This window comes from Peromyscus eremicus, chromosome 2 (genome assembly GCF_949786415.1).
Source record: "Peromyscus eremicus chromosome 2, PerEre_H2_v1, whole genome shotgun sequence".
Lineage (NCBI taxonomy): Eukaryota > Metazoa > Chordata > Mammalia > Rodentia > Cricetidae > Peromyscus > Peromyscus eremicus.
In genome coordinates this window covers 138,021,639-138,035,928 of record NC_081417.1, presented here as the reverse complement: position 1 = coordinate 138,035,928, position 14,290 = coordinate 138,021,639, and the positions used below count along the sequence as shown (strand labels likewise).

Here is a 14,290-nt window from a genome sequence, read left to right as displayed (position 1 = left end):
CTAGCCTTGCTCACCTTCATCTCCTTCATCACCCGCTGAGGAAGGCCCAGCACCCCCTCACAGTGCCTCATCCCCCTCACCACCCTAACAGGCACTCCTGCCTTGCTGCTGGACAGGCCAGGAGCTCCCAACTGCTCCTCCCTAACCTCTTCAGCCTGCACAGTATTCATCTCCCTGAAGACAAACCTAAAATGGGATTTCCTTGCTTTTAAAACAGCCTAACCTGAGTGGTTTTGTACGCAAGTCTCTCGGTCTCCACTGGCCTTACCTTTGCCCACATCCTGGGGCTACCTAACGCAACCCCAAAAGCCTTCCAGAAGCCTGTGCCATCCCACCGTGGGCTGCAGCTCATGCTGCTTCTCTTCTGAATCTCTTAATTCTCATAAGCTGGGCAAGGAAACTGAACATCTCTGGGCTACCTCCTCCGCCAGCTCTCCTGGGAGAACCAACCACTCTGGTGGTTTCCCGAGGCCACATGGTGTGCCACCCTGCTGGGCAGTGAGAACATCAACATTGTTATCTCCCTTTTCAGACTGTAGCTTATAAACATAAGGATCTCTTCTGACCTTGTTTCCAGAGCCTGTTTGACTTTCTACCACAGGGCCTGAGGCCTGGATTGACAAGACAGACTTGTGAGTAGTTCCTCATCAAAGTACCCACCCTTCTCCATCTCGCCCCATGGCTGCTCAGCTGGGAAGCCTGGGGACCCCGGCTTTCCTTTGCTCCCCACATTCATTGCCCAGCTACCTCTGCTCCGTGTATGGCTGAATCTTTTGCACAATGATGTCGGAATCCAGCACCCCCAGGAGCACCCCAATCTGGCGGATGAACATCCCCTTCAGCCTCTCTGTCAGCTGGCTGACGTTCACATCCAAGATGATCTCCACCAGGTTGCTTTTCCTGGGGTCTGGAAAGCACAAGGATCAGTCATGGTTTCAGAAGTGGGAGAGTTAAAACAGACCTGTCACTGTGGAGGGAACCGTGAAAGCAGTCAGACAAGTGGGAAATAAGAGGCGTGAACCCCTAGGAAAGCCACCACGAGCTGGCTGGGAAAGCTCGCCACCGCCACTGCCACACAAGTTCCAGGGTGAGGCACAAACCAGGAGAAGGACAGGATGGCCTTTGTTTCACAAGCCCTGTCTGACAGGCCCAGCTGAGCTCTCCAGATAACTGTGTCCACAGTCTCCCCTGACCCCACTTGATTTCCAGGGATATGCAGTTCTTTGTTTAGAAATATGGGAGGGAAAATACACTCCCGACCATCCTAACAGTGGTGTGAATGTGGCAAACTCAGGGCAAGTCCAGGTAGCCAGGAAATGACCTCAGTGTCAGACTGTTTACCTCTAGAACCTGGACATGGTTCTGCTTGCTGGGCACATCTGAAGCAACCATGGATTGCTCAGAAAACCTTGCCTGCAGCCTTGGATGGAAGAGCCAGGGCGCATTAGCTGTAGCCTGATTTTGAACACAGATGAGACCCTGTTTGTTTCAGCCACTGTTCTTCCTGGGGCAAGGCAAGGATTGGAAGACGCTTACCAAGGCAGAGCCATGCCTGAGGCTGGCCAAGGGTAAAGAGCTAACATCTCCACTAGGGGCCATCTTCCTATCACTAGTGCAGCCACCAACATCACAAAAGCAAGCTCCTATTGAAGGACATTTATTTCTGAAAATCTGAGAAGTGTGCAGGACATTATTTTACCTCCTGGATTGTCAGATAAAGCCCGAGGCTCAACTTACAAAAATAAGTTGTTTTCTGTATTTGGGTGCTGATGAGACATCATGACTCAAACCATTCCTGTGCTCAGATTCCCATGGTTCCCTGAGCCCGCTCTCTTCAGTCGTGTACAAAGGAGAAGGTACTGAGCTGGGACACAAGGTCTATCTGACATGACACACTGCTGTGTGACTCTCAGCAAGCCTGCCTGCCCTCTCTGAGGTTAGGATCTGGCTGCGTTAGGTGAGTAGGGCTGGGTGGGAGGGTGCGGGCAGTGAGGGCTGGACCTGCTGTCAGGACAGAGGCCTGCCCGCTGAGCTGGCCAATGAGCTCACCAGGCTTCACTTCCACGGTGCTCCGGTCTGTGTCACTCTCGCCCTTCCCATCGGTCACTTTCAGGTGAAACGTATAGGTTCCCTCAACCAGGTTGGAGAGGAAGAGGACAGGGTGATGGTCAGAGTGATTCAGCACCTCCTGTGGGGGCGAACAACATGGATTCCACTCCTTTCTTGGAGTAAGCTCCTGCTTGGGCCACACAGCTCTGCTGTGGACCAGCCACAGCACCGCCCTCCACAGCTCCAGCGGTCAAGAGACAGAAGCCACTGTGGACACCAGTTTGTAGGATGACCCATAGGAAGACATTTGACTCCCTGATTCCAGAGCACAATCTAGGGGCTTCATGGTTAAATAGACACTGGAGGGTAGGATCCCCCCCTTCACCCACCCTTACCCTGACTTTACACAGCACTCCCACTCCTGGCCCACTCACCCCTGCAGCTGGGCTCGCCTCATCTCGAGTCCACAGGTAGCTGACTATCCCTTTGTCATCTGAGGACCTGGAACCATCCAGCTCTGCGGTGCTTGTGGGCAGGGTGACCACCACGTTCCCAGTGATCTTGGCTACTGGCGGCTTGTTGATTTCTAACCAAGGAGACAGACTGACATAATGGGACATTCTGGGAAGAAGATGCGCTTGTGCTGCTGCTGAGGGGCTAGCACTGGAAGGACTTAAATGGAGAGCTGTTTCGTGCTTGTCCGAGGCGGCAGAGCCAAAGCCACTAGACCCCTGAGGCTCCTGGGCTCTCCTGTTGCCACACAAAGGGGTCAACATGCTTTCTTCCTGTGACTCTGGAGCAGTTCTCTGCTTTCAAGGAATTTAGTGAGTGGAAATGAAGGCCAGGGGTGCTAAGAGCCAGTTAACACCATGACCTCTCCTTTCAAATGTTGCTCAGCCCCACCCCCACCTTCACAAGAGAAGGAAGAGTGTGACCCCTAGAGCGGGGCCCCACAGAGTCTATGGCACAGAAGCTCGGCTTGCCAGGTGTTAACACAGTTTAGAGTTTAGTCAGCATTACACTGGAGGTCACCACTGATGTGGTAGATTTTCTACTACCAGCCATGGCCTCTCCCAATCCTCCCCAGTCCCCATGAGGCCAACACGGCAAGGCAGATGTAAGCCAGATAGAGAACTCAGGACAGCAGCAGAGCAACTGTCATCCCAGCCCCGGACAGCAGGGGTCACTGTAGCTGCCAGAGAGTCACAGAAACCCCAGTTTCAGCAGATGACAAACTCAAAACGCAAAGAAAAGAAATCACTTAATACTTTCACTATTCATCTGAGAAGGAAATGCAGGGAGGAAGCAGGGGAATTGGGGGAGGGCGTGCCGAGAGGAAGGGGGTTTAAAAAATCACCTTACAGTTACTCTAAGAGAGTGTTTAGAAAATGATAGCTGGGACTGGAAAGATGGCTCAGAGGTTAAGAGCACTGACTGCTCTTCCAGAGGTCCTGAGTTCAATTCCCAGCAACCACATTGTGGCTCACAGCCATCTGTAATGAGATCTGGTGCCCTCTTCTGGCCTGCAGGGATACATGCTGTATACATAATAAATAAATAAATCTTTAAAAGAAAAAAAAGAAAAGAAAATGATAGTTGTCCTCCCCAGTCTGCTTCCTTATCCGCTTCTAATCAGTCCTGCCTGGAATAGGACGAGGTGGATTCCTGGGCTATCAGACCCAGAGAGGCTGCTGCACCCATACACACAGGAGACGCACCTTCTTTGACAATGACGTTCACAGAGCTCTGGCTCTGCAGGTTCCTCTCGTCTCTGACGGTCAAGGTGAACACATAGGTCCCCACTTGCAGTCCGGTCACGGTGGCAACACTGCTGTTGACATTCTCCAGCTGCACCCCGTCGGGCCCCCTAGACAAGAGAGCAATCGGAGGGCGGAGTCATACCTGTCTGCTGCTCTCCTGGCAGCAGGAACAGCAATTATTGTCTCAGCTAAGACAGGAACAATTGTTTCCCAAACCTTGACAGGAAATGTTTAAAAATATTCTATTTGGAGAAAGTATCACTTGGTCCAAAAACACAGGCTCCTTCTGGTCAGAAAATTTCACTCATCAGCTTTTAAACACATCTAGGCTTATCTTTTCTATGAGCTTCTAGAACATTCAAACTCTTCATTACTCTCGTTTATATAAGAAGTAAAGTCTCTGAGCAGCTCTGTGCTCAATAGGATGATCCAAGGAGGAGGTTTCTGAGAAGCATTTCTGGCCCATTACTTGGTTTGCTCTTGCCAGCTAAGAAGCAACACACTTCTTACCCACACCCCCGAATCCCTCCTGAGGGAAAGTCAGGGGAGGACTGCAGAGCCAAGGGGCTCTGGGGACAAAACTGTCTTCTCCCCGCTCTAAACGGAGTTTCCTCCAGATCCTGGACAGTGCCGCGAACCCCTAGGGCACCCCATCCTGCCTCCTTCCGCTGTGTCTCCCCGGTGGCACAACAGCCTCCAGCAGGCTTCCAGCCAGCACACAGGCAAGGGCTGCACACACAGCCGGAGCCCTGCACACCCACGCTTCCCTCCGACCAAGGACAACCAGAGAGAGTTGCCAGCTCCCAGCTCTGCTTCTGACACTTACTACCTCTGACCCTGTCCCGAGCCGTCTCATCCGGAAGCACTGTCCACTCAGCACTGTCTCTACTGAAGGCACCACTGACACTGCCTGAGGCTTCCTCAGGTAGGCCTTCAATAAACAGCTACAGGAAGAAGGAATGAGCTAAGGGAGACCCAGCTCTCCACAGTAGCTGTGGAGAAGGATGTCTGGTGCCTAACATGGACTTCCTAAGTCGAAATTAATGCCTTCTCCACCCATCTCCAATGCTATAATAAAATGTGTGTGTGTGTGTGTGTGTGTGTGTGTGTGTGTGTGTGTGTGTGTTAAGACTAAACTCTAAACTGGGTGATGGTGGCACACGCCTTTAATCCCAGTGCTCGGGAGGCAGAGGCAGGTGGATCTCTGTGAGTTCAAGGCCAGCCTGGTCTACAAAGTGAGTTCCAGGACAGCTAGGGCTGTAACAGAGGGCTGTCTTGAAAAACCAAACCAAAATGAAACAAAACAAAAGACTAAACTCTAGCCTGTACTGCAGAGGCTGTTTTTGGAAATAAAGAATGTTTTCAACTTCCCTATTCCCTAGAATCCCTTCGCTTCCTGCAGGATCCTGTATACAGTTTAAGTTCCATTTGTTATGGTTCAGAAGAGCTGAAAGAAATTGTATAAACAAGAATGGCTCATTTCCATTTAAAAAGTAGTATCGTTGCCGGGCGGTGGTGGTGGTGCACGCCTTTAATCCAGCACTCGGGAGGCAGAGGCAGGTGGATCTCTGTGAGTTCGAGGCCAGCCTGGTCTATGGAGTGAGTTCCAGGACAGGTGCAAAACTACACAGTTCTCGAAAAAACAAAAACAAAACAAAACAACAACAACGACAAAAAGTAGTATCGTGGCTACAGTCCTTGACGTTTGGCTAACTTAACTAAGAATGTCTCCCAAGAACAATAACACAGGCGTGCTTCTGCTGTACAGACAAATTTTCATTTCCTCTTAGTAGCTGCTTTCCCATCCTCAGCTAACCTTACCAGTTAATTTTGAACAATGGAATCTTTCAGCTCCATTACCCCTTCCGTCTACCTCTCAAGTATAACTCAATTACGCAGTTAGCAAGTGGACTGGACCTGCAAAAGCCGGACACACTACCTGGGGCCAATGATACACATTCTTCTTTAAAAAAAAAAAAATCAGAAAATCCCTCTGAAGAGTTGAAATTTAGGAGTATAAATATTTCTTTCTCCCTCTCCTGAATAAACTAGTGGGAGTGAGTCAACCCTAAAAGCAAATGAAACCATGCTCTTCCAAGGCCAGGAAGCTCTGCACAGAGGGGTCTACATCAATACTCACTGGGTCTTCTCCCAAAGATAGGAGATGATTCTCTGGTCATCTGTGCTCTTGCTGCCGTCCAGGGTGGTGCTGTCCACAGGCAAGGTCAGCTCTTTGTCTGGGCCTGCATCTGCCTGAGGAGGCTTGTTGTTCTCTAGGACAAAGAGATGCGGCCTTCAAAAGCAACACTCGGGGTGTAGAGGAGAGGACCCATTGGGGCATTTGTTCTGGTAGTCATGGGAACTCTGCCTCTTAGTCTGGAGCATTACAAGTATGTGGGAGAGATGGATGCCATCAGGGGACTCACAGTGAAGAAGACTGGATTATGTCAAATGATTCTGAAAACAGTGAGGTTTTAACACCACACTCGCTCTGGGATCTAATGTAATAGGGTAGGAAGAGAGAGACAGCTCGCTGGATAAGGCGGGCTGTCCAGTGTCCCTTTAAAATCACATGACACTTGATATGGTGGTGGCTCCCTCTCCCAGGCCCACATGAATGCACAGTAACCAGCAAGGGAAGGGCACAGACAGAAACTGAGGAGCCTCCTCCAGCTATGAAAAGGGGGTGAAAGATGTGGTTCTCAGGCTCTGGGGGTGACGTCTTCTACCTCTGTGCTCCTCTGGCTCAGAACTCAAACCCTCTCCTTCCAGGGCTGACAGGACCAGCCACCACGCAAGTCTGCGAAGGAAGGAACTTACCAGGCTGTACAATCACGGTCACTTGCGCGGTCGCCTGCTGCCCTATTGTGTCCGTCACTGTGAGCTGGTAGGTGTAGTCCCCTTCTTGCATTGCAGACAGCTGCAGGGTTGGCGTTCTAACCCCCTACATGCAGAAATTCAGGCATGGGAAATGATGCCCAGGGTCACGGCACAGCACACATGCTCACTCTGGCAGAAATGGTTCAGCCAAGTCTTTAAAGCTAACTCGGTACTGGGTTGTTACCTCCCAGCTCAGCATAACCATTGAACAGGACAGCATGAGATATTGTACTAATAAGTATTTCTACAGGTTCTGTGACTGCAGAGAAATCTGTCAGAACACATGAACTACAGCTGGGTAAAATATGCCTTGGCTCATGCCTAGAAACCCAGAGATACAGAATCCTTCCTGCACAGCAGAAGGAACACTATAATAATATGAGGCAAACCTCCAAGGCGGGCACTTCCTATAGAACAACAGCAAAGCCTAGCAACCTAGGGCTGTGTCCAGCTTACAGGCATTTTGTTTGCCCTGTAGCACTGAATAGTTGGAAAATTCCACCCGAGTCTCATTTCTGTCTGCTCTTAAAAAGCAGGACTAGGGCCAGGCGGTGGTGGTGCACGCCTTTAATCCCAGCACTCGGGAGGCAGAGCCAGGTGGATCTCTGTGAGTTCGAGGCCAGCCTGGTCTACAGAGTGAGTTCCAGGACAGGCACCAAAACTACACAGAGAAACCCTGTCTCAAAAACTTAAAAAAAAAAAAAAAAAAAAAAAAAAGCAGGACTAGGGTCATATCTCCATGTGACAGGTGCCAGCAAGGCTGAGGAGGCAAAGGGCCCTCCAGCACAGCCCACTCAGGTTATTTAAACACCCTGTCTATTCTTGAATCCTTCTGGGGAAGCCAGACGATCTGCTCCAACGAGCTTATGAAGATTTGTACCCTGGGGACACCTTGAGGTTTTACTCTGGGGTGGGTCACCCCTAACACATACATTTCTTACCTAGTCTCCTAATAGAAAGGTTTCAGACAATCTGCTAGGTCAGAGGCCCCTAAAACTTTCTAAATTTGTTTGGAGATTTCTTTAAAAATCTAAATGCACAAACATGACTTTGTTAACTAAAATGGGGCAGAAATAAACCTTGAGTGGGTGACCCCAACCCATTAACTCCCTGTCACCCGAGTGAGAGAAGACCTGCGTCCTACCTGCATCTCCACCACCTTCCCTTTACTGCTTGGGCTGAGTGACCACTCATAGCTAGTGATGCCATGGTCGTCAGTACTCTGGTTTCCAAAGAGGGTGATGGAGTTCTGAGGCAGGGTGATCACTTGGTTGGGGCCCGCGTTGGCCACAGGAGGGTAATCCACAGCTTTGTTCACTGTCAGGCTCGCAGTGGTGGAGTTGGTCGCCCCGTCAGAGTCGACGACAGTCAGGCTATTGGCAGAGAAGAGTTCAACAGGGAGGGTTAAGGGAAAAGGAACAGACCCAGAGGACTGAACGTCAGTACTGGGCAATACTGTGGTGGTAGGGATTCCCACTCCTACCCATCCTGTTGGAAAAGCAGAGTGATGTTAGAAGCTAAAACTGACTGAGGGTTTCCTGTGTACCAGGTGAAGCTCCGAGCGCTTTATATCTACGGAACACATGCAAAAAGCTCTGTAAACGCTAACCTTCGTGTCTCCACATCAATATGATGAGACTGAGAAGCGAAGAGAAAAAGTAAGTTGCCCACAGCTGTACAGCTTGACAGCAGTGGCCTCAGAATTTATAATCCAGGCCCTATATATAGATCAGCAGCAGCAGATTGCTCTGCTGTCTGGGTGTACCCATGTGCTAAGGCCCCATAAGTTTTGCAGAGAAACCCTGGCTGGCCTTGAACTCACAGAGAGCTGTCTGCCTCTCTCCTTTTGCCTCTGGAGTGCCAGGATTACAAGCATCCACCATGTGCAGCTCAGAAACCCATTCTAAGAAGGACTAACCCCTGGCCTCCATTCCTGCAGAGCTCACAGACAGCACAGCAGCTGTCCACCATTGTTCTCTTTCAGCCACACGCACATCATCAAAATGGATGTGGATATCCTGGGCATAGAGCTCTGGGACAGACCAGGAAGGCTGGCTCCAGTGAGCCAGGAGCTTGAGATGGGAATGAATGCTCCTACGCAACATGCCCACAGTTTGTGCAGTGAGAAGCAGGATTTGCAAAGGAAATGTTCTTTTCTAAGAGCAGGCTTCCACCTAAACGATGCCTTCCAGCTGAACAGCCTAAAGCTTCTCACGCCACCTCAGAATGAGAGTGTAAGCGAGCGGGAGTTTGGGATCCTTCCATTTTGCTGACAGAAAGAGGAAAAGCATTGAAAAGACACGCTGTTTGTTTAGCCCTCACCAGCAGCCTCAGACATCCCAGCCATCTGCGGCCTTCCTGCCAGCCTTACCTTTCACCTGTGGTCTGCAGGGAGTCTGGCTACTGCAGCCTTCCAAAGAGGCCCTGACACTCGAACACATACAAGATCAAGTACTGGAAAGGGGACTGTGGCGTTGGCCTCTTGCCCTGGTCCCCTGACTTCTCACAGGTTTGTGATCGGCAGCTTGCCCCCTGTGTCAGGAGGAGTTCCAGGAGCGAGTTCCAGACACACAGGCTGTAGTCCGTTGTTCTGACTCACCTGAAGGGCCACTGGCTGGCCTTCAGAGCCTTAGAGTCAAAAGGCACCTGGCCACAGGGGGTGGGGAGCAAGCTAATGCCATGTAAAAGCCGGAGTGAGAAGACAAGCAATCAACCAACCAACCAAAATGCTAGTCAGGGCCACTCTCCTATCGTAGATTAAAAAACAGCATATTACCTATACCCATTTACCCCCCAGACTGTAGGTTACCACTGTGTTTAGAAGCTCAGACTCCGATGTTGTGGAATATTTGTTTAACGATGTAAAGATGTGTTAATTTGCCACTCCAACATGGGGCCCATATTTTCACATAGGACCTAAGAAAGCTGAAAAAAAAAAGGAGAGAGAGAGAGAGCCCCAAACAAACAAACAAACAAAATGGCTACTACTCCTTTAAGAGGCTCTGCCATACAGGGAGCACTTGAGTAGCAAGCATGTTAAGCAGAAACAAAAAGCTAAGTAAAAATGCTTGCCACCATGAGGGCACCAGCTTCCTAGAGCCAGGGCAGTAAGACACAGCTCCCATGTGAGTGCAGCCCTCAGCCAGGCTGGCTCTCAGGGATCCCAGAGAGGCAGAGCCAGCAGCAAATGCAAATGCCACTTCACAGTTTAAGGTTTGGCTCCCATGGTCAGAAAAGGCTAGGGACACGCAGTAAAGAGAAGTCCAGATGGAAAAAAAAAAACTCTAAACAGGTTACAATATGTTTAAAAATGTGCATAGGCTTAAAAAGAAAAGAAAATAGGTATAGATAGTCATAGAAAAAAGTAAATAGTTTATAAATAATAAAGTCTTTAAAGAGAGAGTAAAGTAACCTAAGGGAAAAAGCCACATAAAGACTGGGAATATGGGAGAGATAGAGATGGCTCAGTGGTTAAGAGCACTGGCTGCTCTTTCAGGGGACACAGGTTCAATTCCCAGCACCCACATCACAACTGCCAGTAACTCCAGCTCCAGGGGATATAACACCCTAACACAGACATACATGCAGGAAAAACACCAATTCATATAAAATAAAAATAAATAAATCATTAAAAAAAAAAGATGGGAAATACACAGGCAATCTGGATCCTGTATGGTGCTATATTGACTTTGAATTTTTTGAATGCTCATGAATGAACAACAGCTGCTGAGAGACATGGGACTGTAAAAGGGACTGCTGAATTAAACCAGCATAGAGACTTTAGAGATGCTTTAACTTTAAAACAGAAGTAAAAAAATGCATTGTGTTGGGGAAGAGGTTATGTTTTTGTTTCCACAGGAAACGAAAGGCTGTGGATTTCTTCAAGGTTGATAGAGATCAGGTTTGAATCAGGAGAGACCCCCCTCCTGAAAATCTTGGCTACAGACATAAAGAAATAAAGCAAGAAAAACTACAAGACAGGTGACATATATACCGATCCCCCTGCATGGGAACAGCTCTGAGACTGGACAACAAATGTTATGACTAGTTTTCCCAGGACTTGACCATCATCTCAGTTTTCTCAGGTTATTGCCCCCAAACAAGAAGACGCAGTCTAGAGAACACAATGCCCATATTCCTAAGTGGTGGGGTGGGTGGTTTTTGGTCATTTGGTGGGTTATAGATGTTTGTCACCATTTAGGGGGGATATAGGAATATAGGATAAAAAGACAACTATTAACCTCAAATATTTTACATTGATATGGATTTTGGTATATTGATACAAATTTAAAGTTATTTTTGTTATACTGTATGTATGTTTCTACTCTTGTTTGGGGTATTGTGCTTATGCAGTTCATTTAAAAATGTAACATATAATTAAGAAATGCAGGTGGATAGTCATCTATAATAATCAAACTTGTAGTCATGTTAGGTATGTTTTCAAGATTAAACACAGATATATTTTAGATAGATAGATGGTCTTCAAACACTTCAAAGACCTACATTATGGTATTTAAGATGTTTAATAACTTAATGACAGTGAGACATGACTGCTCCTGGCAGCCCCAATCTACTTTATAAAAGGATGATGGGCATCAAAGAAACTACATTTGGAGTTTTCTTTCACTGTGGCAAAGCTAGCCATTTGGGCAAGAAACTTCTCTTGCCTTGACTACTCACACTATGCTGTATAAACTGGACAAGCAGGACACAAAGAAAAAGACTGCTGAACTTTGCCAAAACAAGGTAGGACATTCTTCCAAATTTTCTGCTTCACAGAAAAGTCTGCCAGATATTCTAGGCCTGTAGGCTGAAGACGGATGCCCTAATGTATAGATGTAACCAACCTTCTTATTAAATAAGAAACACAGAACCAATGCAAAGAAGAAAGCCAGGAGGTCAGAGCTAAGAGCTAAAACCTTACCCTTCCTCCTGCGGTGGTCCTACCTCTCTGAACCAGAGCTACCCCTGTGTTAAAGTCTTTATATAGAGTTCCTGTTCTGCCTTCTCATTGGTTGTAAACCCAACCACATGACCACCTTGTCACGGCCTGTCTGTATAGGCCTCCAGGTTTTCTATGATTGGTATTGAAATTAAAGGCATGTGTATTCAATACTGTGTGTATCCCTGAACACACAGAGACTTACCTAGTTCTGCCTACCAAGTGCTGGGATTACAAGCGTACGACACCACTGCCCTGCTTTGCTATGGCTTGCTAAGAGCTCTGACCCCCGGGCAACTTTATTTATTAACATACAAATAACATTTTAATACAAATAAAATATCACCATACTAATGTTGCAGAGGAACTTTGGGTGACTATCCAGGCAGCCAGATGTTTCTGTTTCTATAGCTTTGGAACTTGTTTGCTCTGCACTTCCCATTTATTTACTCAGGTAATATTTTATCCTTCTCAGGTCTTTGATGGAGTTGAAGAATAGATATAGTTATGGTTATCCTTAGTTATGATAGAAGGTAAATTAGGTACAGAACTTTGGACTCACTAAGATAGGATAAATAATGGAGTACTTTCTCTGAATTTGCCAACTATAAATGGACTGGATGCCAGGCAGTGGTGGCACACACTTTCAATACCAGCACTTGGGAGGCAGAGGCAGGTAGATCTCTGTGAGTTCAAGGACAGCCTGATATATAGAGTGACTTCCAGGACAGGCTCCAGAGCTACACAGAGAAACCCTGTTTCAAAAAAAAAAAACCAAACCAAACAAACAAAAAACCCCAAAACAACAACAAAAACACAAATGGACTGGATATTGTAAATGTAATTCTTACTTGATCATTCTTATTAGATATAGTCTTACTATGTTAAGGTTAAAACCTTTTATTTACACAAAAAGGGGAAATGTGGAATAGTACTTTAATTATGAAAAGGTATGCTACATTTGTTTAACTATGTAAAGATGTGTTGCTGTTTCACCTTGCCTTCCTAAGGCACCTGATTGGTCTAATGAAAAGCTGAATGACCAATAGCTAGGCACAGAGGGATAGGCGGGGCTGGTGGGCAGAGAGAAGAAGTAGGAGGAGGAATCTAGGCTCAGGAGAAGGAGGAGAACAAGGGACAAAGAGAGGGAGACTCCCAGGGCCAGGCAGTCAGCCATCAGCCAGCCAGATTCCAAGTAGGACATACAGAATGAAAGAAAGGTAAAAAGTCCCGAGGCAAAATGCAGGTGAAGAGAAACAGGTTAAAATAAGTTATAAGAGCTAGTGGGACAAGCATAAGATAAGGCCGAGCATTCATAACTAATAACAAGTCTCCATGTCATGATTTGGGAGCTGGTTGGTAGCCCAAAAGAAAGTCCTGCTATACTTGGAAGTCAGACTACTATGTGACTTTGGGTAAATTACTTAATCACCTTGTGCAAAAATTTTCTAATCTGTAAAATAAGAATAACCAAGATTCCTGTTTAAAGGATTAAATGAGATACTGTGTGGCAAGGGATCAGAAAAACATTTTGCACACAGTAGGTATTCCAGAAATAGTTATTACTGTCACTTTTTTTTTTTTTGAGATAGCCTTGCTATTTAGCTTGGTATGAGGACTCTGCCTCAGTCTCCCTGGACTGAGTGCTGGAGTTATAGGTCTGTGCCTATTTTGTCATTATTTTTAAAAAGGATCAACCTAGCCGAGGGTTAATTATGTAGCAAGTGGGAAAGTGCCATATGAGAAATTGAAGGTAAAAACTAACCCAAATTTCCCCTTTCAACCAATGAGACAGCTCCAGGCTGCACTGGAAACCACTGTCCCTTCCTCTGCATTAAGAGCCAGTGAGAGTGCCCCGAAGTCGGAGCACACGTAAGGGCTGTTCTAGTGTGTCAACTCCTGGAGAGGGCAAAAAGGCCTCGCACACACAGGGAAGCACTGCAGAAGCCAGGAAGTTAGACACACAGCTCACCTCCTCAATGGAATGAGGAGCTCAGCTGTCTTCCTGGATCACTAGGATGATGTAGTTTTACACCCTGGCGAGCCTTTGCTGTCTGATGAGGCAGGCTCTGCCCGATCTCCCAGACTTTATGTTTTTACTTTTCCAAGACCTTTTCCTTTAAATCTTGAGCACTGTTTTTAGACCATAAACCCACTCTGATGAGTGAGGTCACTTGTGCTTTACAACAGCCTAAGTGACTTCTGTGTCATCTGAGGGCCAGGCCAATCCTGATACCCACAGGCCTTATGTTTACCTCAGTCAACCTCCCTAGACCCTAAACCTTGGCCACTATCTGAGTTAATAGTACCCATTCTTGTGAAAGAAGCCAGATGTCCCTTGTAAGGAATCTCAATGTAAACATATCTTAAATTGTTATACTCTTGGGATTGAGTTAATTGTTATCTGAATACTTTTTCCAAAAATTGTGCTGTGCTTGAATACGGCTAAAGTAAAATGATCTGGGCCAGACTCTAGAAGTCCTGGTCCAGCATCGGTTACAATAAAATCAGGCTGAGCTGAGTTTCATTCTTGTCTCTTCGTGGATTGCCTACTATAAAGCCTGTAGGGGAATCACCATGAACTCCATGTTACCAACAATGTCTAGAACTCAATAAACCTTAGACCCATGGAGAACAGGCACCCAGGCATCAGTCACAC

General features: G+C 47.2%; 1 protein-coding gene across 3 annotated transcripts in view; it reads right to left on the bottom strand.

Moving 5' to 3' along the window:
• Positions 1–14,290, bottom strand: part of Kiaa0319l (KIAA0319 like) — a 105,276-nt gene that overhangs the window by 14,557 nt on the left and 76,429 nt on the right. For all 3 annotated transcript variants that reach the window (XM_059254973.1, XM_059254974.1, XM_059254976.1), the window contains exons 10-16: positions 7,834–8,062; positions 6,630–6,753; positions 5,950–6,082; positions 3,768–3,916; positions 2,484–2,635; positions 2,050–2,188; positions 748–907 (exon numbers count right to left, since the gene is read on the bottom strand). In XM_059254973.1, coding sequence (XP_059110956.1) covers positions 748–907; positions 2,050–2,188; positions 2,484–2,635; positions 3,768–3,916; positions 5,950–6,082; positions 6,630–6,753; positions 7,834–8,062 — 1,086 coding nt within the window. The remainder of the gene's footprint in view (positions 1–747; positions 908–2,049; positions 2,189–2,483; positions 2,636–3,767; positions 3,917–5,949; positions 6,083–6,629; positions 6,754–7,833; positions 8,063–14,290) is intronic.